Source organism: Schistocerca gregaria, chromosome 11, assembly GCF_023897955.1.
Source record: "Schistocerca gregaria isolate iqSchGreg1 chromosome 11, iqSchGreg1.2, whole genome shotgun sequence".
NCBI classification, from domain to species: Eukaryota; Metazoa; Arthropoda; class Insecta; order Orthoptera; family Acrididae; genus Schistocerca; species Schistocerca gregaria.
In genome coordinates this window covers 86,704,687-86,729,480 of record NC_064930.1, presented here as the reverse complement: position 1 = coordinate 86,729,480, position 24,794 = coordinate 86,704,687, and the positions used below count along the sequence as shown (strand labels likewise).

At 37.3% G+C, this 24,794-nt stretch overlaps 1 protein-coding gene across 1 annotated transcript in view; it reads right to left on the bottom strand.

Moving 5' to 3' along the window:
* LOC126295244 (zinc finger protein 664-like) overlaps positions 1–24,794 on the bottom strand; it is a 179,728-nt gene that overhangs the window by 123,499 nt on the left and 31,435 nt on the right. Inside the window, exon 4 of the mRNA XM_049987599.1 lies at positions 827–868. Coding sequence (XP_049843556.1) covers positions 827–868 — 42 coding nt within the window. The remainder of the gene's footprint in view (positions 1–826; positions 869–24,794) is intronic.

The window sequence follows — 24,794 nt, the reverse complement described above, 5'->3', positions numbered from 1 at the left end:
CTACTGTTACAAATACACTACATTTCATTAAATGTCATTCTAGTAAACACTTAGCCCTGCCCCAAGGGAGTTGCTACTGTCCATTTATGCCTTCAGCCCACTAACAGTGGCGCTCTCTGCGATTTTTAACACCGCTTCAAAATTGACAACAGATATACAAAGCATATATTGTATATCAGTCTTGTGAATGATATACGGAACATGGAACTACCTCACATCTGGCACTTCCCAATTGGATGAGAAACATCCAAAACTGTACCAGAATCCACACTCCATGTTAAATTCAACTTGAAGGTTGGTTTGAACACTACTGTTTTACAAGTAATGGTCCTGCTGGAGTGACTCTTGTCATCCTCTGGCCTTTGAATTTTCTTACTCAGCCAGTTATAAGGGAATCAGAGTGGAGTGCAGACTCAACAAAATACTGGAACTTGTCATCTGTCACATATTGGGAGAGACATTGGAGATACTACCTTGAACCTTTGAATTTGTAATCTGACACTCATCCACTACACAACATGCCTTACATTGACTGAATAGCTCAGTTCAGAACCTCTTTCTACTTGACATACTTAGGTGTAATTGGATACACACTACAAGACTACATTCAGTGAACATCAAGGTGCAGTGTTTTACTTGGGTACAACTATTTCAAATACCAAGAATTCTTTGTTGTCCTGAAGATTTTGTACAAAATACTGTAGAAATAAAGCAGTGTAATCTATCACCAAACTTACACCAAGTTTACTCTGCAGAATAGGATTCCCACAGTAACAGTGGAGGAAGAGAAAATATTAATCATCAGCAAAGTGTATTAGTAACTCACCTCCTCCTTAATTACATGATGTTCAAATTCAGGAGGACATAACTGCAACAAAAAATAAACACCGGCAAATAAAATAACATTTGAAGAAATGAAGTTCACTAATTTCATTAATATTACCGTACAGACAGTATATACACTGATACAGTAAATGAGAAAATACTTAAATGAAGTATCAATGGACAGTAATTATCTACTACAGACAGAGCAGAATGAACTAATGTCATGCACCACATTAAAACAGGACTCAAGGCAACACATTTTCCTCAAAGTACAAGTTTCATATTTTTTTTAATTGTCATTTATGCACTTCTTCATTCCAATATAAGGTGACAGGAAGGAAAGCTTTCAGGGATGAGTAACACATGAAGATCTACATTAACAGCTCAAAGAATTTGCTGCAGGCAACTTCTGTAATGTATGCCAACATAAAATTATTACTAGTGCTAATGCGCTGCCACTGATAATTATGGGCACTACTTTTGGATTACTTTAAATGTAAACTGGGAGAGAAGCTACATTTATATAAAATACACTGCTCTTCTTATACAACTAACCTGCTGTCTGTATTCATCACCTCAAACTACAAATTTATGTAATGCTACTAGCAAAGCCAAAACCTGTTTAATAGGAAAATTATGTGTCAAGCAGAATTTAAATCACTCAATGCAATCACTTGTTAAAATTAAAGAAATGACTAAAAAGGTGTTCTATTCCTGCCTCGTGTTCATTTGCAACCTGTTGTAGACTTTTGCACCAGAATATCAAACTCTACTCTGAATCCTGCACAGGGATGAATGGTTTGAATTGATATTATTTTACTTCAACTACTGTGGTTGTGGTAATATGCCGAACACTAATTATTAAAACCAAGAAGTTCAGTTATTAACATTACATAATATTTTAACTTAACCTCTAGTAGAATAAATATTTTTTTGACCTTACTCACACTGCCTCTGAAGATTATGCCATAGGACAGTACAGGATGAAAGTACTACAGTATCTAGCAATCCTTTATGCTGGTTGACACAATGAGAGAGATTTATAATTGCAAAGCAGGCAGAACCAAACATTTTCTTTTTGTCAACTTATCCATATCCTGGTGACATTTCAACTTATTACCTACAAGGGTGCCTAGGATCATCATGCATATAGCCTCGTCTAGTGTGTGTCCACTGATCTTTATTTCTTGCATTTTTAAGTTATTTTTATTTGTTTTAAACTGAGATATTGTAGGTTAAGATGCTTCTTATGAACCAGTTGTAAGGTTGTTCTTATTTATCCTCCTAGCTTTGTGGTATATATGAGTTTGGGCCCTTTGTTAGTATACTAATGTTATTAGTAAACATCCCACTTTCTGAAGAGTGCTCCAATAATCCTGGCTAAATCATTTAGAGAGATAAAGACTAAGAGGGAACCAAGCACCAAATCTTGAATGACACAATATATTAACATTTTGTCAATCTACATTTAGTATTATTCTTGTTGTATCATTTATTTATGTTAAAGTCTGCTCTCCACTGCCAACATAATACTCCATCCATCCAAAACAAATGCCTTGACAGCATATCATTTTTGTTTTCAGAGTATAATTTTCAGATCTAAACAATTGACACCATCCTCACAAACTGTGGACTATGTTGCATTGGAGTATCTTGCATGCTTCAACAGCAGTACCATAGATGCAAGCACATTCAAAAGGTATCTGTGGAGAGGCTAGTTAGGTAGGTAGTTTCACATTCCATGGATCATTTGTACAATTAATAGAAATGATGTGAAGTGAAACATTTTACATTCATGTGTAAATAGGGTACATACTGACCATCTACAAGACTTTCTTCTTTTAATACATATATGTGTTAGTAATTCCTATCCACCCCTTTTTACACAACACAAAAATAGAAATTATTCTATGAAATAAAGGCAGTTGTCAAGGAGAAACTTTGTCAGTCTGTTTTCAAATTTTACTGTACTGTCTGTCGGACATTTATATCTTTGGTAGATGATAAAAAAAAAAAAAATTGGTGTCAGCACTGTAAATCACTTTTTATGCTTAAGACAATTTTAATGTAGAGTAACGAATGTCAATTTTTCTTTCTGGTATTGTAATTTTGTACACCATTGTTCCTTTCAAATTACAGTTCACTATTTACAACAATACCAAATGGTTATTGAAGAGGCGCTGGTGATTTTTCAGTAGTTACAGGGGCCAGTCTGGATGACTGATGACTCATGCATTGCAACATTAGCCAAGATGACATTTAACAAATGAAAGATATGTTAAACTATAACTGTTATATTTCCTGAGTGCAGCATCAAACCAGAAAAGCCTGTAATTAGAGGTCATTTACCTATTTGCATTTTAATCAATAGCTGTTACTTCTGAGTATTTCAGATTTGGGGACAAAGGGGTGGGTGCTACCAGTTCAAGATTTTACTACTTTGGCTGACATACCATCAAAACTGGCAGAGTTTTGAATTCTTTTCTATAATGCACGATTTTTGTCTTTTTCCTGACAATTTGAAGTATTTTTAACACTGTTTGTAGATCACCTTTCAATCTTCGTTTAGAAATAATTCTCTGCATCAAATAAAGCTCTCTCTTCCTGGCACAAATTAGATTAATCTCAACTCCCACAGTGAGAAACATGTTGCAACTACAGCAGCATATACCAGTATATGTATGTCATGATTCTGTCAGTACTTGACTGCTCTGTTATCTTGTGTGTGGGAACTTTGTGATGAGATCCACATGCATGTATACAAAAGGCAAGTGTTAATAGCATTCACATACACAGTTACAGCAGTTGCTTGTAAGATGGCAGTGAGGGAAGATGTAAGGAATGGCATGGGCCAGTTACCAAGACTACCACTTCTAACACTGGCACTTTCTTAAAAGATGCTATGAACAGTTAGCATAAAAGCATTAAAGTGTTTGAAAAACAGGGTGGTAGGAAAGAGTCTGAAAAGTTTGTACAGATGTTGAAGAGTCTGCACCATTTCCGATTAATTAGCACTGGCGTTAGCCAATGATGCCACTACACAGGCAAATTCAAGCAGCTTGCCAGATACAATTAGTGTCAGTTGTTCCTATAGCATAGATGGTAGTACTTAAGACCACTCAGCCTTTGCCTTGAATTCATATCTTGCTACCATCCCATGTCCTATTTTTGTATTGCTTTCCTGTTCAGTTTTAGGAACACCTTTGGTGACACTATACCTGGTGGGTTATCTGAATTTGTGCATGCAATGGCCTGATTAGCTAACTTCCGTGCTAATTAATTTGGAAATGGCACAATACATTAAATTTTTATCTTACCAATTATTTCTCAGCACAAACTACCCTACAACACCATTACAAGCTTTTCAAGTTCTGAAGTTCTGACAACTCTGTATATTTTATGGAAACAGGTGTGAAGCTCTTTCAGGTATCAGGAGTCTTCACTCCCTCGACTTGTAACCTAAATGAATGCATGTTCCATTGAACTACTGGGGTTGTTTCAATGCTGAAATATTTTTTATTTATTTCCTATCTTTGTACAAATTTTGGTACTTCGTGCTGCCTTCAATGTGCAGCTTGATGATAGTTTCATGTTTGCTATGTAGCTTGCAAAATCTGCAGTAAGGTCATCAGGCTTATTTGAAAAGAACTGGTTTCTATGATCTGGTAACAATGGGCACACTTATTTAAACATTTTTGTTTTAAACTACCCGTTGTAGTAGTAGTAGTGGACATTTTACAACTAATGAAACATGATTTTCTCAGGTGTATCAACAGGTCTGCACCAAAACCTTATTTCCTGCTTTAGTCAGCATTACTCTGCAGGCAAGACATGCCACTGATGTGGAGCAGAATTTGCAGTATTTGGTGACTTCTTAGAACAAGCTATATAAATAGATACTGCCTCGTGAAGAGTCCTGCATGCCTGGGGAGGCAACCTGTTGTTGAAATGATGCCTGAAATGTTTATGTTCCACTGTCACACCTAATGGTAGTATTCAGTTGTACAAAATACAGAGTTTGTGATAGTGGAGGACTGTTCACCATACCCTGCCATCAACAGGGGGACCAAACCCAAATGTGACCAGTAATCAGTGGATTTCAAAGATGTTTATTATGGTAGCCTGAATCAAGGGTTCCTTTGCAGATAATGGAATGTTTTAGAAGAAATGAGCATTATTAAAAAACAATACAAATTTATTAACTTTATTATCTACATTGATACACTGAGCAACAAATTTGTACCAAAAATTTGAAATTACTGGCGTTTGTACATTCATTTAGATATAATACGATTAAAAACAGCAATTAAAAAAATATTTAGCTTTAGCTTCAGAAATGTGTCCCATATTAAACCATCAATATACATATACAAGTAATAACATACCTTAGATGTGTTTCAGGTATGAAATTTTGTTAATAATCATATATCCTTGACATGAAGAATTTGTCAAATAATATGAAACACTTGCATTATAGGACACATCAACACACAAAATTATTAAACCAAACATTACTGAAGAATCTTTCCATGTTTTTATAGCTTCTTTTAGAAATTATCAAATATCCTCAAACAATTGGTACAATGAATAAAAAAAATAATGGTACATACTCCTAGAGCCGATAACATTCAGTATGATAAATTCAGTGGTTTTCTTGCATATTGCCAAAACTTTAATGCCATTAGCTATCAATAGTAATTAATAATTGTGAATCAAAGAAGTATTGTTCGATTTCAGTGATCAAACTGAACCTGTTTCAGTCAGAGTTCGGCTTATGGTGTATTTGTAGCACGCCTATAAAGTGGGTTCTATGATTCATAGTAAAAGTTGCCAAAAGCGTTCCCTGAGGCACAGGATAATGGCCATGAATGTATTGGATGTATTTGATATTTGAGGTAAGAAGTGAGTAGAATTTTGTGGATATTGAATTATTTTATCGTCAAACAGACTTCTCTATTTTTGAAGAGCTCTGAAGATAATTACTGGAACACACAGACCAGAGTGTTTTTTAATTGATAAAGTTTATTCTGCTCAGAGTTGTGATAGTAGCAGTTCATGTTGATCCAGGCCATAGCTGAACTGCACTCACATGGAATTCCACTGCGACTGTTATTCAAGTAGATTATAGTGACAACTGGCATTTTCATTGAGGTTTTGTTAGAGGGACTGCAGATTTCTAACACCTGAAGTGGAGGATAATTTTGTAATTTGTGTTTTAAATTGAATTAAAAAGTGGTGGTAGCTCCAAGGATTTTTGTTTGATTTCTTTATTACTTCTTATCATTTAGAGTAGTGATTCAGTTTTGTTTGTCACCCAATCATTCATGGATGTTTGTTTCTGTATCTAGTCTCTGTAAACATAAGGAAATAAACAGTTATTTTGTTTAAAGTCAAAACCTAGTCACCAAATCTAGTTTGGCCCAAAGTGACTAAATAATTGCTATTTGATAGAAAACATTCATTATGACTGAATCAATCAGTATCTGAAACTGTGGAATATTAGCACGTAAAGGAGGGCTGCAAAAGGCAGAGGGTCATGAGACACAAAATAACGCAACGTAGGATGGTTGGTTGGTTGGTTGGTGGATTTTGGGGAGGGGATTAAACAGCAAGGCCATCAGTCCCATCAGATTAGGAAAGAATAGGGAAAGAAGTCGCCCATCCCCTTTCAAAGGAACCATCCTGGTATTTGCCTGAAGTGATTTAGGGAAATCACGGAAAACCTAAATCGGAATGGCCAGACACGGACTCGAAATGCCATCCGCCTGAATGCAAGTCCAATGACTTAACCACTGCAAGACAGGCAACCCAAAGTACTTATAAGTTAAAAAAATTTCACTTCAAGATCATTTAATTGATAAAATCACAGTCAAATAATCAGAGTTATAAGTTGTGTTTAAAAGGCTATAAGTGTGAGTGATATATTTAAAAGCACAGAAAATACAAAGGACTAGTTTATTTTTGTTCTCAAGTTGAAAGTTTATAAGTGCAGTCATTGCCATAACTACAAGACAGATTGCTGACTGTATCTGTCAAAATTCATCCATTTGCAAACTTTTCGATTTTTGCTGGAGGTAGTATGCTCAAGTAAGCAGGTAGCAAAATATATCAACCTTTACTGTGATTTGGCTAAAAGCTCAATACAGAAGTGAGTTTGCTTAAGGTCTGTGACTTACATGAAAGAGTGGTCTGATGCGAGTATTGCTAGTAGTGATTCTTGGCTACACTAAAAGGTTAGGAGTAAGAAAATCAAATTATTTCTGTTATAGGAAGAGCTCTGAATGTGTTACATATGTGTTTAGACAAAATAATTTCAGACTAACTTTAATAAATTTACAGTACTTAATCTTTGGTATTACTGGACAGAGCACCACATGCAATTGCGTTTTTCCGTTAGTGTGTTGACATCAATTAAAGATCACTGCTACTGACCTTAACATAATAATTACACACAACAGAAAGGTATTTTTTAAAAACTATGTCAATAACAATCTACACAAACAGATGCCATTTGTGTGCTCACTTGCACTTCCTCAGAACCTGAGCTCCTGTGTAGTGAGAGTATTACAGCTGCATTCCTTCACATTGAAAATTTTAATTCTTAAGACAATTAAAAAAAATCACAATTTCTCCTCTTATTGGGGCTAGGTTGTGTCTGCTAGCAGCAGGGCTAGTTATGTGAGGTTATAGTTGGCAGCTCCAGCACAGTGCATGGTCCCTCTCCCCACATTTCCCTATGAACACTTCTTTGACATCCCTGCTCTACGCACTTCTCTCAAGAGTGTTATCAAAATCCTGTTTCATACATTAATTAATTTATTCAGTTCTGTGAACCCCACATGGAGAAAAAGCATTTCCATATGTAACAATAATGAGACAGATTAACAAAAGATAAGCAACTAGTATAAATAAAGTCTGTAAATGGTTAACAAAAGCGAACCACCACTGCACAGAATTTTCCAATTGTGCTCACATGCGTAACACTTTATATATTAAAATCAGATCCAAAGCCACTCTTTTGCGAAGAGATGCCACCTCATTCCGTATCTTACATAACTATCGGCCTACATTGATATGACCAAATTCAAATTTAACACAGAGAATAGTTAATACATTTATTAAAACAATATCTGTTTATCATAACCACTGTTCTTTGTATTGGAACTAACTGTATTTCCTAATCACTGGATCTAGATAACCCAATAATTTGTAGTAGTCAATTGGCATTTTTGTTGTTGCTCTAGTTGTGGTTATTCCTTTTTTTATGTCTGTCAGCAGTTTCTTGAAGACGGCAGCACCAGAAAACAGAAACAAACACTGAAACTAAAACTAGCAGGCATCATCATCTTGCCATAGATGCTTTACTGGGCACAGTTTAACTGAGTGTGTGTTTGTGGTTTAGGGGCAATCAGTATCAACGTTATCAGTGCTCATATGAAGAAACGAATGTTTCATAAAAAATGCAATAAAAGAAATGAAAGACAATGTGAGATTAAGTCACACTCACTCTCTCCCAGTCTCACCTATGATCACCTACCAAAATTTAACTGGTCTTTTATTCCTACTAAATATAAATTAAAGGAGTAAACTTCTACAAATTTCCATGTGGTGTCTACTGTATATGTGGTTATCTTCTTTCATAATTCTCTTGCTGCTTGCTTTCACTAAATAAATATTTTCATTACTTCATCCATAGTGTCCTATAAGGTGATTCTACAAAACGCAATGAAAGTGCGCTGCATAAGATACTACACATTTTAAGCCAATACAATGAAGGAGGCTTCAAAATGTAAAACAGATTTAACTTGATTAATTAACCTGTGCCATGACTATATTTTAGCTTAAAATTGACCTGAACCCCAGACCACTTTACTCATACTGTTGCAATTATTATATAAAGATCAGTAACTGTTTCTGGTACGAAAATGTCATTTTTGCTTGTTCACAATGGGCATAATATTAGTCTTGAGAGATTAAGATATAGTTGCTCAGCTGTGAACCAGCTTCACTCTTATTCAACTATAATTTGAGCTGTCTATAGTATGATAGTTTGAGCTCTTGACCAGTACACTTGAATAATCACCAAACCTTTCAGTGTCTAAAAAATTCTTTGCTCATTGAATTAGATGATTCTCTCTCTGAATTTTCAGTTGTGGTTCTTTTCCATTCCTCATCAATTTGGTGTGTGCTGCTCTAAGCATTCAGTATGTATGTAATAATTAATGGATATGATTACTTTATATTACACCTTTTATTCCAGTTATGGATCCAGTAAAGATCAGTGGTTAGTTGACTAGTCTATTTTTTTAATTGATTATGACTGATGAACATTCCTGTTAGTTGTACTTTTTAAAGCTTTGAAGTTGGTTATTTCTTCATTTTATTTCACAACTTTGGTTTTACACAGTTAACAAATGTCTATTCGTTCATATTAATGCCATGTGTTCTGGTCCTCATAATTACAATAATTAATACAGATTAAAGGATCTTTTGACTTTATGAAATATTCTGCCCATTATATCTAATTTTCAGCTGTGAGTTAGAGTCACCGTGATACCTTTCTATGGAAGTAGTACTTGCATGTTATTCATGTATTTGTACATGATGAGCTTTATTACTAAACACATCACACTTGCTGCTTCATGTATTTCATTATTATATGGCTCTCATCTTGAAGATGATTTTTTGACATGACGTGATTTATCACTAAATACTGCAAGCCTGTCACCTCATGTAGTTCATAACACATCACACTTGTTGCTTCATGTATTTCATTATTACATGGCTCTCATCTTTAAGATGATTTTTTTGACTTGATGTGGTTTATCACTGAATACTGCAAGGCTGTTACCTCATGTAGTTCATTACTGTATGGCTCTCATCTGTGTTTTGGGCTTAGAATGTCCACTACTTTTAAGTGTACATGATGATGTGCTCTAACATGGCCCTGATACAGTGAACTAACCCACACGTTTTGTGCATTTGAAGTATTGACATAATATGCAATGCCTTTTGATCTGTTCATTTATCTCACGGTTTCTCTTATTTAGTAACGTACACATTGCTGTTGCACTCAACAGCTGATAGATACCATTTAGAGCAGAAGTGGACTATGTGTCATAGTCCATTTGTGCCCTGTGTTGTCCATCCACTGCCACTGTATGTGATGTCAGCGAACGAAGGGCTTGTGTATTCAATGTGGAACAACGTATTGGACCAGAGATAACGTGGCAGTGAATGTCAGTTGTGCAGCATGGAAGCCCTACCAAAAAGCATGGAGGAACAATTACAAGGTTAGTTGTGTGTTCATTTCTTTTGTCTGCAGATAATATTGTTGAATGTACACTAATGTGTTCATATTGAAAGATGTCCAAAGGAACTCGAATGGTGACTTTGTTCACAAAATGCAAGTTGTTTTCCATACAAAAACACAATGAAATACACACAATACTTTATTTATTGCTATATTGTGTAATCTAGTAATGATCAATTATAATGTTATGTGTACAACAATGTTTTTCCCACCCGCCAAGTAATGTTGTACAATTGCTTCGCTTGTGTATACCAATGCCCACGTTCACCATTTCTGTCATGTAGTTAATATTACATTGAAGAATGGATATTTTTATCACAGAGATATTTGCATCTGATGGGAAAATATGAGAAGTGAGAGTGAGCATGGCCGCAGCAACAACTTTTCCTGAGGACATGCCAGAGACAAACAACGATGCCATGATATGGAGCCAAGGAAAGGAGCACCTTAGAAATGAAGATAAATGGCTTCGTAATGTTAGGAAAGAACAGAGAGCTCTAGATCAAGAGTATGTCAATCATAAGTGTAACCTTGTACCTCAAAAGGAACTGCATACAAATCAAAGAGTGTTCGTACCAGTATGAGTTCCACAAAAACATCACCGAAGAATGGAAGGAACAAGTATTCAATGAGTTTTATAATTTAGGCAGCCATGATCTGCAGTCGGCTTTCCTGTTTATCATGATTAAAGTTGTTGATAAAGCACAGCAACATTCACACAACGAGAACACAAAATTGTATTACTTGCTCAATTGAAATGGATCTGAAATTAGGGTGTGCAAAAGATTCTTTCAGAACACTTTAGCCATATCTGCTGGAAGAATTGATAATGTAGTCAAGAATAAAGAGGGAAAAGCAACTCCTCCTCGTGATGGTAAAGGTAAAGGTAAACCCGGTAATAAAACACTTCCCCACAAAGTTGATGAAATAAAATGTTTCATAGAAAAATTTCCACCTTATGAAAGCCATTATGTGTATCATAAAAATAATGGTAGAAATTATTTAGGACCAGATTTAAATTTATCAATCATGTATTCATTGTACTGTACAGAGGAGCAAATGCTGGTTTCTCATTTTATTTTCCACGACTTTTTTTTTTTTTTTCGAAAACTGCAATTTGTCATTTCATCCACCAGTGTCCAACTCTTGTCAAACATGTGATGCTTTGCAAGTAAAAATAACAGCTGCTGATAATGATAATGAGAGAACAGAGTTAATTGCAGAATGTGAATTCCATCAGCAAAAAGCTGAGTATGTGCGGGCACATTTACAGAGTGATACTTTACTTAGCAAATCAGATGGTAGCTTTACAGTGATAACATTTGATTTGATGAAAAATTTGTCTACACCATTCATCTCAACTGGAGTTTGCTATTACAAAAGTCAGTTGTGGACATATTGCTTTGGCATCCACAATATGCAGAGTGATGACACATACATGTTTCTGTTAAGTAAATTTATTGCCTTAAGAGGGTCACAAGAAATTGGTTCTTGTTTGCTGCACTTCATAAGCAATTTTGTCAGGACTGGAAAACTAATTATGTACTCTGATCAATTTGGAGGCCAGAATAGAAACATAAAAGTCAATGTACTGTGCCAATACACTGTAAGCAGCTCAGCATTCTCTGTGACAGAAATAGACCATCAATTTTTAGTTAGCGGACACTCATACCTGCCCTGTGGCCAGGATTTTGGCTTGGTTCAGAAACAAAAGAAGTATTTTCCTAATATTTACCTCCTGAACACAAGAATGATGTGGTAGTGAGTACAAAAAAAAAAAAGGTATTCGTTCAAGGTTATCAATATGAATGAGGAATGTTTCTCTTCAACAAAACAGCTCAAAAGAAACATCCTGAATCAAAAAAATGTCTACAATGGTTGAACATACAGTGGCTGCGATTTGAAGCAATCAACGGATTCAAAATATGGTATAAATACTCAAACCAAAGCAAAGAGCCATTTCAGGAAATTGATGTAGCCAAACAAACATCCACAGGCAACAACAATCTTGAACTGCTTTATCCTAATGGACATGTCATTAAAGAGGCAAAAATGAAGGATCTGCTCAGTTTGTTCTGTATATACCCCCACTTCATCATGATTTCTACAAAAATGTCTTCAAATGCTGTAGAAACATTGCTGGTGGATGATTTCGAAACACAACATAGTGCTTAAAATTATGGTCCAAATGGCTCTGAGCACCATGGGACTTAACATCTATGGTCATCAGTCCCCTAGAACTTAGAACTACTTACACCTAACTAACCTAAGGACAACACACAACACCCAGCCATCATGAGCCAGAGAAAATCCCTGACCCCGCGGGGAACTGAACCCGGGAGCGGGAAGTGAGAACGCTACCGCACGAGCACGAGATGCCGGCTTAAAATTATAGAAACCAATGTAAAATGTTACATGTAATCTGTACAATGTATAATAATAATGTATATTATTGTCACATGCAACCTATTATGGACTTTGTGCAATGAACAGCACTAATAATCAGTGTACCTTGTCACTGAGAATGTTCAACCACTCAGAGTGAAAATGGACTAACTCACAGCAAAACTGCTAATATTCTGCTACATAATTAATGTTTATAATGTATCTATGTCAGAATATTGTTCAGTAAAACCACAGTTACGTCGTATGCATGTTAAAAAGCTGCACTGCATCACAGAAAAGCGTTGTTTGTGAGCCTTTATAATTAGGCCTGTGACTTCCCCAGGGTTAGTCCACTTGTGCTCTCAGTGCCTCATATTCTCAAGGTTACACATAACTTCTTAGGTGTATTAGGCTGGCTCAAATGGCTCTGAGCACTATGGCACTTAACATGTGAGGTCAACAGTCCCCTAGAACTAATTAAACCTAACTAACCTAAGGACATCACACACATCCATGCCCGAGACACGATTAGAACCTGTGACTGTAGCAGTCACGCGGTTCCCGACTAAAGTGCCTAGAACCGCTCGGCCACCACGGCCGGCAGTATTACACTGCTAAAGTGTTTATACAACAATGATACCAATGTCTGTTCTGTTTATATATAACCTGACAGAGTTCATTTTACTTAGCTTATCTTTTTAAATAGTTAGATTTTACCATGTTGTTCAGTATAGATGTAATTTATATTTTATTGTCCACAACTTCCAGTGACATGATATGTTTCTATATTTGCAGTTTATGAATGGTTACAGACAGCATGTCAAAAGCACCACTATTTTATATCCTTCACATTTAATGAGGATGTCTATGAGGTGTTTGGTTCTGTATTCTTACCACATCAAGTCACAGGTTTCTTTGACTTACTGGCCTGTGTTGATGTGGCAACTAGTTTTTCTATATTCTTTATTATCTTCCAAGAACTTATTACTGTTAACTGTACACATTCCACTTTGTTTTTTGTATTTTACTGCCTCATGGACCTTGCCATTGGTGGGGAGGCTTGCGTGCCTCAGCGATACAGATAGCCGTACCGTAGGTGCAACCACAATGGAGGGGTGGCAGTTGAGAGGACAGGCAAACGTGTGGTTCCTGAAGAGGCGCAGCAGCCTTTCCAGTAGTTGCAGGAGCAACAGTCTGGATGATTGACTGATCTGGCCTTGTAACAACAGCCAAAACAGCCTTGCTGTGCTGGTCCTGCGTACAGCTGAAAGCAAGGGGAAACGACAGCCATCATTTTTCCTGAGGGCATGCAGCTTTACTGTATGGTTAAATGATGATGGCGTCTTCTTGGGTAAAATATTCTGCAGGTAAAATAGTCCCCTGTTCAGATCTCCAGCCGGGGACTACTCAGGAGGAAATTGTTATCAGAAGAAAGAAAACTGGCATTCTACGAATTGGAGCGTGGAATGTCAGATCCCTTAATCAAGCAGGTAGATTAGAAAATTTAAAAAGGGAAATGGATAGGTTAAAGTTAGATATAGTGGGAATTAGTGATGTTTGGTGGCAGGAAGAACAAAACTTCTGGTTAGGTGACTACAGAGTTATAAATACAAAATGAAGGAGTAGGTTTAATAACAAATAAAAAAATAGGAGTGTGGGTAAGCTACTACAAACAGCATAGCGAACATGTTATTGTGGCCAAGATATACATGAAGCCCATGCCTACTAGAGTAGTACAAGTTTATATGCCAAGCAGTTCTGCAGATGACAAAGAGATTGATGAAATGTATGATGAGATAAAAGAAATTATTCATATAGTGAAGGGAGAAGAAAATTTAATAGCCATGGGTGACTGGAATTTGGTAGTAGGAAAAGGGGGAGAAGGAAAAGTAGTAGGTGATTATGGATTGGGGGGGTAAGAAATGAAAGAGGAAGCCTCCTGGTAGAATTTTGCACAGACTGCAACTTAATCATAGGTAACACTTTGTTCAAGAATCATAAAACAAGGTTGTATACATGGAAGAAGCTTGGAGATACTAGAAGGTATCAGATTGCTTATGTAATGGTAGGAGAGAGATTTAGGAACCAGGTTTTAAATTGTAAGACATTTTCAGGGGCAGATGTGGACTCTGACCACAATCTATTGGTTATGAACTGTAGATTAAAACTGAAGAAACTGCAAGAAGGTGGGAATTTGAGAAGATGGGATCTGGATAAACCGAAAGAATCAGAGCTTGTAGAGAACTTCAGGGAGACAATTAGGGAACGACTGACAAGAATGGGAGGAAAGAAATACAGTAGAAGAAGAATGGGTAGCTTCGAGAGAGAAAATAGTGAAGGTAGCAGAGGATCAAGTAAGTAAAAACACGAGGGCAAATAGAAATTCTTGGGTAACAGAAGCGAGACTGAATTTAACTGATGAAAGGAAAAAATATAAAAATGCAGTACATGAAGCAGGCAAAAAGGAATACAAATATCTCAAAAATGAGATCGACAGGAAGTGCAAAGTGGCTAATCAGGGATGGCTAGAGGACAAATCTAAGGGTATAGAGGCGAATATCACCAGGGGAAGATAGATACTTCCTACAGGAACATTAAAGAGATCTTTGGAGAAAAGAGAACCACTTGCATGAACATCAAGAGCTCTGATGGAAACCCAGTTCTAAGCAAAGAAGGGAAAGCAGAAAGGTGGAAGGAGTATGTAGATGATCTTGAGGACAATATTATAGAAATGGAAGAGAATGTAGATGAAGATTACATAGGAGATATGATACTGTGTGATGAGTTTGACAGAGCACTGAAAGACCTAAGTCGAAACAAGGCCCCAGGAATAGAAATCATTCCATTGGAGCTACTGACAGCTTTGGGAGAGCCAGGTCTAACAAAACTCTACCATCTAGTGAGCAAGATGTATGGGACAGGTAAAATACCCTCAGACTTCAAGACGAATATAATAATTCCAATCCCAAAGAAAGCAGGTGTTGACAGATGTGAAAATTACCTAACTATCAGTTTAATAAGCCACAGCTGCAAAATACTAACGCGATTTCTTTACAGACGAATGGAAAAACTGGTAGAAGCTGACCTCAGGGAAGATCAGCTTGGATTCCGTAGAAATATCGGAACACGTGAGGCAATACTGACTCTACAACTTATCTTAGAAAATAGATTAAGGCAAGATAAACCTACGTTTCTAGCATTTGTGGACTTGGAGAAAGCTTTTGACAATGTTGACTGGAGTACTGTCTTTCAAATTCCAAAGGTGGCAGCGATAAAATACAGAGAGCGAAAGGCTATTTACAATTTGTACAGAAACCAGATGGCAGTTACAGTGTCGAGGGGCATGGAAAGGAAACAGCTGTTGGGAAGGGAGTGAGACAGGTGTGTACCCTCTCCCCAATGTTATTCAATCTGTATATTGAGCAAGCAGTAAAGGAAACAAAAGAAAAATTCGGAGTAGGCATTAAAATCCATGGAGAAGAAATAAAAACTCTGAGGTTCAATGATGACATTGTAATTCTGTCAGAGACAGCAAAGGACCTGGAAGAGCAGCTGAACGGAATGGACAGAAAGGATGATATAAGATGAACATCAACAAAAGCAAAATGAGGATAATGGAATGTAGTTGAATTAAATCAGGTGATGCTCCGAGAATTAGATTAGGAAATGAGATGCTTAAAGTAGTAAATGAGTTTTGCTATTTGGGGAGCAAAATAACTGATGATGGTCGAAGTAGAGAGGATACAAAACATAGACTCGCAATTGCAAAGAAAGCGTTTCTGAAGAAGAGAAATTTGTTAACATCGAGTATTGATTTAAGTGTCAGGAAGACATTTCTGAAAGTATTTGTATGGAGTGTAGCCATATATGGAAGTGAAACATGAACGATAAATAGTTTAGACAAGAAGAGAACAGAAGCTTTCGAAATGTGGTGCTACAAAAGAATGCTGAAGATTAGATTGGTAGATCACATAACTAATGAGGAGGTATTGAATAGAATTGGAGAGGAGAGAAATTTGTGGCACAACTTGACTAGAAGAAGTGATCGGTTGGTAGGGAATATTCTGAGGCATCAAGGGATCACCAATTTAGTACTGGAGGGCAGCGTGGAGGGTAAAAATCGTAGGAGGAGACCAAGAGATGAATACACTAAACCGATTCAGAAGGGTGTAGGTTGCAGTAGGTACTGGGAGATGACGACACTTGCACAGGGTAGAGTAGCATGGAGAGATGCATCAAACCAGTCTCTGGACTGAAGACAACAACAACATGGTTCTTAGACCCTGGCATATAATTTCTTTATTGACATTATGACAAAGCTGTACACTGACTTTTCAATGATTTTCCTCATTTTTACAATGACATACTATAAACTATATTAAAGCTGTCTATTTACTGTATTTCTCTATTGCAATGTGAAATACCAGACCATATGTAGTTTGTCAGTGTGTGATAAAGCTTAGAACACTCATCCATGTGTAGGCAAATCTTGCTCTCTTCAAACTCAAAGCAGGATTCTACATGCTGTTTTCTGTCTGAACAAACCTTACATTATCTAGACAATACTGTTTTTTTTTTTTTTTTGTCAGTTGGAGGTTTTTTTGTGGGAATATGTCCCCATTACCTTCCTTGGAGACTTAATGGACTTTTTGCTTGGTCTGGTCATCCACAAATCCCATAATCAGAAAGTCTAATGCCTTTCAGAGCTTGTTCTGCTAGGTCGACATAAACATCTGTGAACCTCAGTCTTCTTTTACTGGATTTCATCATATAGTGTACTACACTCACATTGAGAATTACCAAGTCTTACATGTAAAAACATATTTTTTACATCTCATCACATATCTTCTCATAAAAGGATTGCTGCAAACTGTTGGTTGTGCACAATGACTTCACCCATTCCATTATTATTATCAGTTTAGTCTTCTGATTTGTTTGCTGTTCTTCATAGTCAGGTCGATTATGAACAGTTGTCAGGATGTGCACTGGTTTTCTGTCAATCAATTTCACAGTGAGAACTTTAGTTGCTGATGTAAATGTCAGCTCACCTTTTTTCAGCACTTATTTGTTGATCTATGGTGGTATGTTTTGCCCTGTTTGGTCTTTAAGTTCCAACAATGTAGGTTTTCCTCCCCAATGTCTTTTGAAACAAAGTGGGAGAACTGTACCAATTACCCATGTCTATTGTTCTCCATTCATCCAGTACAGTCTCATACAAATCCAAAACAACATTCTCACTTGCTAGGGTGCTGAATACTTTTTCTGCCTCAAGACCTGTATCAATTTTAAAAGTGTAACAATATCCATTGTCAGATGAGCAGACATATTCAAGCCAAATCTTGGGCCCTTTGAAGGGTTGTATTGCACATATGACAATCTGCACCTCAACTTCTTCAGACTCTCACTGACACAAAAGATTTTTCCAGGATTGTGCAGCATCTGAAATCTGTCAATTAGAAGAGTAATAACTGGTCTGACCTTTCTCGGTTTGTCATGATGTGTGTCTGCAGAATCAATAGCAAAATAAAGATACTTTGAGGTGGCTTTGAATCTCCTAAAAGTCATGGGTTTACCAAAAATAGGAGCCTGTATTATTTTTCTCTTTGACCAATTACTTTGTACAGGCGGCTTCTTTCTTTGGGATATAAGTATGCAGAGTGCAAAATGGACAATCTCGTCTACTGTCATAAGAAAAACCAGTGTGCTTTGTCAACCATTTTTGTCTGTTCCGCACGTACAGTTGTTTCTGTGTGTACTTTAGCTGGAAATATGTAAATTTGTTTCCTTGACCACCAACTTCAGGAACTGTGGTGTCAAAAACTGGTCAGTTACATGCAACTCTCATGGGAATGGCCTAGGGATCTGCAAATTTTAATATCTATCTCCCCTTCAATGCTGCTTCTGGTAATGTAAGGATTACTTTGAATATTAGTTCAGTTTCACTCACCAGTAATTGTTGATGTACCTGTTACTGTCTCCACTATGGCATCTCAATTGTTAAGGGAAAAAATCTTCTTTGTGGACACAACCACTGTCATCACTTGACTCTGATTATGTGCTTTCCCTGATTTCAGAATATATTTCACTGTCAGTATCACTGAAATCACGTTTTTCAAGGAATGTGTGTATTATTTTGGCTCAGATTTCATACAGACCAGCCATGATAATATTTAGCTGCAGTTGAGCATTTCTGGTCAATGGTCACAGCTGCTGCCATTTATTAACATGCTGCCTGAACTAAAAATAGCAACATTGGTAGTGGAATATACACATGAGCACTGCATAAGGCTACTGAACAGTGATGGCTGTACCTGTCATCATGCATAATGAACACGAGTGTGGTGATAGGTATACACATCACAGTATGCCAATATATTAATCATAACCTGTACATGAGCTATATGTGATTTTTATATTTTCACTAAAAATTACATGCTGAAGATCATTTGTCATTGCAGTGCCTTGAAACTGTACAGTCTGTTTGCCTTTCCAACATTTTTAGATATTTCAATTTTGTAACATGTCAGTGTGTTATATAACAAACCATGTATCTACGTATTTACACCCTGTCTGACCCACGAATATATCAATTGCATAAAGGTTGTTGTCATGGGTTAGTAGCCATCTGACATAAGATGTTTCACTTTAAGGATGGCACTACTATTGTTATTACTTAATCTTGCATCATGGATATGGTTTATGTATTTGTTATTTTTAACATATCTGGCTTCACTGTGATGTGAGCATCAGTTTTATTTTGTTACAGTGAACAATATAATATTCAGTGTCACTGTTTTCCTTCTTTACTATTCTCTAACATCTTTGGTAAAGATATTATGTCCTTCGCTTTGCTAAAGATGTAAAAGTTCCTTGTTATGTTGGCAACCTATTACAAATGGAGTCTTTGATGTTACTCTGCAAATGTAGAACTTCGTCAATGTAATGTTCATCTTTTTCTTCTTTGGTACATTGTCTGTCTGACTTGAAGCATTGTGACCTATGGTAGTAATATCTCAAGGACAGATTATGAGAGTTGTTTGGATGGTTTCACTCTGACAACCTTGATGCTGTATCAGCCTAAAAGGAAAATAGGATATGTTTTTAAGTGATCTGTTTTATCTTCTAAGTATAGATATGTAATTCTGCAACATATTTTTGTCAATCATGTCATTTTTATGTACATTATGTTTTTTCAATTTTTTTTTCATTTTTGATGTTTACAGGCATCCTGCAATAATAGTCTATGACCAAAATGGGTAGATGATATATAGGTTACATAGAACAGTAGATGGTTAAAATGAATTTTCTAATGCCAAGATTATAGCTGAACTGATGTGCAAGTAATTCAATGTAAACATTTTAACAGACATGACGACTCATATCATACATTTTCATACTACAATCTGCACGATTTCAAAATATGTAGTGTTGTTGGAACATTAATATAAACAGCACATGTACAATTGTTTTGGAGTCCACTAGTACACGTACCTAAAATGGATTTAGTGAAGAAATTCAATGTTGCACATTTTACTCTCAGAAGTTCTGCTGCTTATCTTTAGGTGAACTGACAGCACCAGTTATTTTTGCATACTCACTCCTTGTTGTTTTATTCACCTCATTTCTGGCAAATGCAACCAAAACAACAAAGTTATTCATCTGTTGGAAGCAACTACTAAAAATACTATTCAAAGCATATAACCACATATTGTGTGCAAGACTTTTAAAATGTTATTACGGAAAGTATTTGTTCATTTGGTAATGGTAAACAGCAGAGAGAGTTCTAACATCGTACACAATTAGCTGTTTTTTTTTTTTGTCATGTTCAAGTGGTAAAACAGACACATGACCATACAAAAAAATATATTTTGTTAAAAAATAAATTATAAACATCTTATTGATCAATACTGCAAATTATCTGATTATCTATGCTGAAGATTACAGGGAGTCATATGATAACTTGCAACTACCACAAAAAGGACAATTTGACTTCAATATCCCATCCCATCATTAGATGCCTTTTCCAGATTGTGGGAAGGATAAGGAACAGAATCGACAACGTTCTTTAGATAGAAACTCTTCCACCATTTCTCTTTAGTGAATAAGGAAACCACAAAAACCTAAAGCTAGATGCAACATGGGGATTCGTACTGACCCACTTCTAAATCTAAGTCCAGTGTGCATGTCACTACATCATCTCACTCAGTGGACATTGTTCCTGTAACCCATTCATCATAAAGAATAAACCTCATATAAACAAACACAAATGCTATGATTGGTCAAACGCTATAGCACATGTACACTAGTGTTATTACACTCTGGGAAGTAGGTCCCACTTATGTATTAGATATCTTATTACTAAGTTATGTTAAATGAAACTTTAAGATATTCAAAAGTAATAACATTGATCTATGTTTTTCCTAATTACACTTTAGCTACATAGATGTTATTTCAAAAATCGTGTACAGTCATAGTCTCTCTACTATTGTGCTCTGACTGTCACGCTGTTACTGCACAGTACAGAAGTGGCTGATGCTGCTTTCTGTCCCACAATGGAACACAGTTAAAAAAGTACCGAGGACTAGGCTGTTCTTAATGGGTTTTTTTATAATTTTATGGAGATAATCAGCATTGAAGTTTTCCCAGTGATGTAAATACCACTATGACGATTTTCCTGTGTTGTATGTACTGCAGTTGATAGACGAACATGCACTGAACATGTAGCACAGTTGGTAATGGAATGTGAACCAAATGCAGTTATTTTATGTCTTGGTTCAAATCTCCCCAGTGTCATTTTTTCTCGTTCAATTTGAAGTACCTACATCTTGTAATTATAAAGCTCATCATTTTTATGAATAATGCACATCTTCTTGCTACTAATTGCATATTGTACATGAAATTCTTGTTTCCATTTCAAATACAAATTCTTAATTATCAATGTTTTATGAAAGACTATTAATAAAGTTGTTTGAATTAAGAATACATAATAATTTAATTTTTAGGGCAAAAATGAAAACTTAACCCTCTTTCTTTGAATTATTTCCATCATTTTATACCACAGACATAGATAAGTATCATAGAAACATGAAAAACAATCAATCATTTCCACAGCATCGAGCACATCATACAAATGTATTTTTAGATTTGCTACTGTACCATTACAATATGAACCCAACAGAACTGATCTGCAGCCAAGCTATGGGATTTGGCCCGAGATGTAACAAGACTGTCAAGCTGCCAGACATAGTAGAACTAAAGCACACAGCTTTTTCATAAGCCACTGCAGATCGCTGGCGGGATATAGAGTGACTCATCATAAAAGAAGAAGAAAAAATGCTGTGCCTGGTTGGCTCTGTGATTTCTGTTCTTGACAGTCTCATTATCAACACAGCACGTGACAGTTCCAGAACTGAAATTTATTTCTTGGATTCAGATAAGGAAGGAGCTAAGAGATTACCAGATGACTAACTGTATGTAATACCTTCAGTGGCTTCAATAATTAACTATATGGTGAAATCCTTCAATACTCTCTTCCACTACACACAGCTTATGTAGAAAAATTGCCCTTTGGTTAAATCAGGAATTTTCATCATTCTTGTTTTTAATTACAATAGTACATTACCTAAAAACGATAATGTGTTGCGGTTTTCGTCTAGTCGTCTAAGGAGCATATTGTGGGAGACTAGTAGTGTATTATTTCATTCTGCTTAAAAATTGAATGGCATTTGAAGCTGTATTTCTCCTCTGCTCGTCTATTTTTATGTGTGAACTGCAGCTGGCCAAGTCACTGATGACTAGCTATACCAGCTAACCGGCCAATACTGTCCAAGTTAAATGCACCGGTAAAGCTGTTGTCCCTTATTATCACTAAGTTGATGTGTGCCTAATGCACAGCACAAAATGTACCCTTATTATCGTACTTGACAGTATTTGAGACAGCTTGGCTGCAGTCCTACATGAAACAGAAATCTAATGAGGTTCCAGCAAATGCGAAAGAATACATAGTGCAAAGTTTACATCAGTTTTATTCATATGATGAATGAATTATAGCAGTTGGTCCTATATTATTATGGCATACAGGCAACTGTTGTCCTATGATAAACATCAATGACATCAACAATGGCTACTGAATGTAACTGAAGAAGTAACAGCTTTTCTCAATGTAGCTTCATTCCTGTACATTTTATTATGTTAAATTTACCTCAAGCACAGACAAATAACTCATGAAAGATTAACATAGTTGTCATGGTCACCACCAGTCCAAAAATTATGTAATAAAATAAAACACCTGCTGCCACCATTTTGATGTTATTTTATTATATTCCAGCCAGTTTCAGTGACTCAATACGCCATCTTCAGGCTGTAACTGATGCTGGGAGGATAAACTTCAATTGTATATACAATCCCATCAGTGGCCAACATCTATGAACTGGCTTCTGTAGAACGGTTGCAGACACAACACCACTGTTACAAAATTCTACGGAAGCCAGTTCACAGAATTTGGCCACTAATGGGATTGTGTACATGATTGGAGTTCACCCCTCACTGTAGTGTCTTTTCTTTATTTAAGATGATAAATTGTACAATCACCATTAAATTTAACGTATTCTGCTCTACATTTACTTTTAATCCATATACACTCCTGGAAATTGAAATAAGAACACCGTGAATACATTGTCCCAGGAAGGGGAAACTTTATTGACACATTCCTGGGGTCAGATACGTCACATGATCACACTGACAGAACCACAGGGACATAGACACAGGCAACAGAGCATGCACAATGTCGGCACTAGTACAGTGTATATCCACCTTTCGCAGCAATGCAGGCTACTATTCTCCCATGGAGACGATAGTAGAGATGCTGGATGTAGTCCTGTGGAATGGCTTGCCATGCCATTTCCACCTGGCGCCTCAGTTGGACCAGCGTTCGTGCTGGACGTGCAGACCGCGTGAGACGACGCTTCATCCAGTCCCAAACACGCTCAATGGGGGACAGATCCGGAGATCTTGCTGGCCAGGATAGTTGACTTACACCTTCTAGAGCACGTTGGGTGGCACGGGATACATGCGGACGTGCAGTGTCCTGTTGGAACAGCAAGTTCCCTTGCCGGTCTAGGAATGGTAGAACGATGGGTTCGATGACGGTTTGGATGTACCGTGCACTATTCAGTGTCCCCTCGACGATCACCAGAGGTGTACGGCCAGTGTAGGAGATCGCTCCCCACACCATGATGCCAGGTGTTGGCCCTGAACACGCATACAACCATCATTGGCGCCAAGGCAGAAGCGACTCTCATCACTGAAGACGACACGTCTCCATTCGTCCCTCCATTCACGCCTGTCGCGCGACTACTGGAGGCGCGCTGCACGATGCTGGGGCGTAAGCGGAAGACGGCCTAACAGTGTGCGGGACCGTAGCCCAGATGCGTGGAGACGGTTGCGAATGGTCCTCGCCGATACCCCAGGAGCAACAGTGTCCCTAATTTGCTGGGAAGTGGCGGTGCGGTCCCCTACGGCACTGCGTAGGATCCTACGGTCTTGGTGTGCATCCATGCGTCGCTGCGGTCCGGTCCCAGGTCGACAGGCACGTGCACCTTCCGCCGACCACTGGCGACAACATCGATGTACTGTGGAGACCTCACGCCCCACGTGTTGAGCAATTCGGCGGTACGTCCACCCGGCCTCCCGCATGCCCCCTATACGCCCTCGCTCGAAGTCCATCAACTGCACATATGGTTCACGTCCACGCTGTCGCGGCATGCTACCAGTGTTAAAGACTGCGATGGAGCTCCGTATGCCACGGCAAACTGGCTGACACTGGCGGCGGCGGTGCACAAATGCTGCGCAGCTAGCGACATTCGACGGCCAACACCGCGGTTCCTGGTGTGTCCGCTGTGCCGTGCGTGTGATCATTGCTTGTACAGCCCTCTCACAGTGTCCGGAGCAAGTATGGTGGGTCTGACACACCGGTGTCAATGTGTTCTTTTTTCCATTTCCATAAGTGTATGTACACTTTCATCTACATTAATCTTATGTTTATTTCATGCATACAGTATGAAGGGAGACAGAGAGGTATAATACGAATTTCCAAAATCTCTATCAGCTCGCTCACAAATATGAAGTATGGTATGAAATAATATCACGATTGCTAAAACTCTCCAGGTCAGCAACACTGCCAACATTACTTCAACCTTGTATAACTGCAACAATTAACTAGCCGTTATCATGCTGAAAGGTATCGTTATTTTCCACGATGAAATTAAGCATT